The sequence below is a fragment of the Toxotes jaculatrix genome, chromosome 20 (assembly GCF_017976425.1).
Source record: "Toxotes jaculatrix isolate fToxJac2 chromosome 20, fToxJac2.pri, whole genome shotgun sequence".
In the NCBI taxonomy this organism is placed as follows: domain Eukaryota; kingdom Metazoa; phylum Chordata; class Actinopteri; family Toxotidae; genus Toxotes; species Toxotes jaculatrix.
Genome location: NC_054413.1, coordinates 597,034 through 599,862, shown reverse-complemented (window position 1 = coordinate 599,862; position 2,829 = coordinate 597,034). Strand labels below are relative to the sequence as shown.

The window sequence follows — 2,829 nt, the reverse complement described above, 5'->3', positions numbered from 1 at the left end:
CCCCTGGAGGGCCGACGCCCCCTCCTCTGATTGGTCAGCACACGGTGCAGGTGCTGCGGGAAACCTTGTCCTACAGTGATGACATCATTAAAACGCTGCTGGAGTCGGGGGCGGTGGCCCAGAATGAAGTGTCCTGATTGGTGGAGTGTGAGAGAGCGAGAGGAAAACGAAGACGGAGGGAGTCCTCGACATCAGAGACACAGCTGAGGGGACGAACTCTTTCTGAACACTGTGAATGAAAAAAGAATTTAAACTCACTGATGAAGAACAAACACATTTTGACACACACACACACACACACACACACACACACACACACACACACACACACCACGGCACCAGGTGTGAAGTTTCCTATAGTAGTTATCAGTCTCTGCACAGATGCAGGTGAATAAACAGGGTGAGTGAGAATAATCTGACAGTGTTCGTTGATCTATCCAAACACCTGACTCAGACTAATGATTGTTCACTGCACTAATCTGTTTTTATGAACAGCTGCTTTTAATAAAACTTTATAGAAATATATTTAATGTATAAATTCTTGATCCGTTATTGATATAAAAACATTGATCAGCGCAGCTTTGAACTCTTCTCTCACACTGTCTCTTCAGGTGTAAAGTTTTTGGATGTCGAGTGAGCGACCTCATCCTGGGACGCGAGCGGGAAAGCTTTGGCGGCGCCGTGTTTCTGACGTTAATAATCCCCGATCATCGCTCAAAGCACGGAGACACTTGAGAAAAACTCCCAGCAGGTTGGAAACTGTAGGAGACGCTGAGCCTGCCATTGATTTTGTAGGAGAGGCAGGTTGACAGTTTGATTAATTAGGACGAAATCCTCTGGTAGAAAGTGGATAAATCGAATGAACGTGATGTTTACTGAATTCAAGGAAATGTGACGCATCTGGACTGCGACAGAGTCATCGGGGGAGATGCAGACTGACATGTTTATTTGAGTTTAGGGGGAGGAAGGGAGGAGAGGGGGAGGCTCAGGTGTGATTCATCACAAACCGGGGACTTACTGTAGCCTCAGCGTCCGAAAGCCAACAACTGTGCTCCAGGATCAGATGTGGTTTTTCTGAGAGGAGTGATACCTCTCACAGAACGTCATGACATGAAATCAAACAGCAGCTCTGAGGGGAACAGAAACCTGTGCTCACATAAACATCTGCAGCTTCGTGTTTCACACAAGAACCATAGTTTCAAAGGATGTTCCTCTGCAGTCGACCCGAGTGTGAAAACACTGTTACAAATCTGAGCCCAGAGGCCGAAGAGCCCTGATCCAGGACTGTCAGGCTCCATGTTACAGCTACCAGAGGAAAGCAAGAACATTTCCATCTGCCAGGCTTTCGTACAGTTTGTGACGGGAGGAATATTAAACTCACTTGAGAGGAGGAGAATCACACTGAAGAATCTTCCTTCGGTCTGATCGTCCTCATGTCGTGTCTTCTCTATTTTCAAATTCGCCTGAAGCGATCCGACCATCCGATCGGCAGCGTGGATGGAGGGCACTGGCCCCTCAGCTGTCTCCCAGCAGGGACAATTCATGAATAAGCAACATGACGGACGCCCACAAGTATAATTATATCAAAGGAGAAGAAAGAAAAACTTCAAAACACACAAACAAAAAACCCACAAAAACCTAAAGCACAAACAAGAACCAGACTTCTCTAAAGGAAGCATTTGTTGAAACGCCTGCTGTAGAACAGTGTGTACATTAATGTGTGGCGGTCGTGTGTGTTATGTCTGCAGCCTGTCGGGAGCAAAGCAGGGCGCAGTGTTACAGAGTCACCAAGCTCGTAGCAGGAGGTCGGCCTTCGTTCGCGCCCCGGTTCAAACCGACGGTCGGCGTGGGATCGACTCCCACAGTAAGCACCTTTTTATTAGGGAAACCTAATCTGACCTAAACCATGGAAATGTTCAACTATTAAGTAAAATACATGACAAATTTCAGTTTGAGGAAACGTGAGTGGAGTTTGGTGGAAACGTGCCCATTTTTAAAAATCGTCCAGGAGTCCCACAACCAGCCAAGCTGTCCACATACTTTTGGCCTCATGCAGTCCCATACAGAGTTAGTAAGAGCTTCGTTCCTCAGATGTTTGTTTCTGTTTGTGTCATGTTTCACAGACGAGGACGACAGGACGCTCCGCACAGACGCTGCTGAGTCTTTATGGGCGAGGAGTTTCACCCCCCCTCCCCCTCCCCCTCCCCCTCCCAGTTCTCCTTGTGCTCAGCCGCCCAGTTGGCTGCCTCTGTGTTGAACTCAGTGTGTGTGAGAGAAATTCGGATGTACGTAACTCACCAGCTCTTTAAGTGTCCCTTATTCCCCGACATCTGGTGTGTCTGTGTGTCTGTGTGTGTGTGTGTGTGTGTGTGTGTGTGTGTGTGTGTGTGTGCGTGCGTGCGTGCGTGTGTGTGTGTGTGTGTGTGTGTGTGTGTGTGTCTGTGTGTGTGTGTGTGTGTGTGTGTGTGTGTGTGTGTGTGTGTCTGTGTGTGTGCGTGCGTGCGTGCGTGTGTGTGTGTGTGTGTGTGTGTGTGTGTCTGTGTGTGTGTCTGTCTGTGTGTGTGTGTGTGTGTGTGTGTGTGTGTGTGTGTGTGTGTGTGTGTGTGCGTGCGTGTGTGTGTCTGTGTGTGTGTGTGTGTGTGCGTGCGTGTGTGTGTGTGTGTGTGTGTGTGTGTACAGGAAGCGAAAGCCTTTCGGTCCAGCCTAATGTTGAACACAGACACAGTTATATGAGAGAGACAGGGACTAATATAAGGTTTGGTAACACTGACACTGAGGTCACAGTCTGACTCCACATCAGTGGATATACACGATTCTTTTATTTTGAAG

The 2,829-nt window shown here is 48.1% G+C and overlaps 1 protein-coding gene across 14 annotated transcripts in view; it reads left to right on the top strand.

The window, feature by feature from the left end:
• The window catches only part of sugct (succinyl-CoA:glutarate-CoA transferase), a 52,662-nt gene extending 52,159 nt beyond the window's left edge, over positions 1-503 (top strand). For 12 of the 14 annotated variants that reach the window (XM_041065726.1, XM_041065729.1, XM_041065718.1 and 9 more), the window contains one exon: positions 1-503. This exon is cut by the window's left edge and continues 27 nt beyond it. In XM_041065726.1, the coding sequence (XP_040921660.1) occupies positions 1-137 (137 nt within the window). In that variant the 3' untranslated portion in view covers positions 138-503. The other 2 variants (XR_005896528.1, XR_005896529.1) reach the window with 2 other exon arrangements.
• Positions 504-2,829: the final 2,326 nt, after the last annotated feature.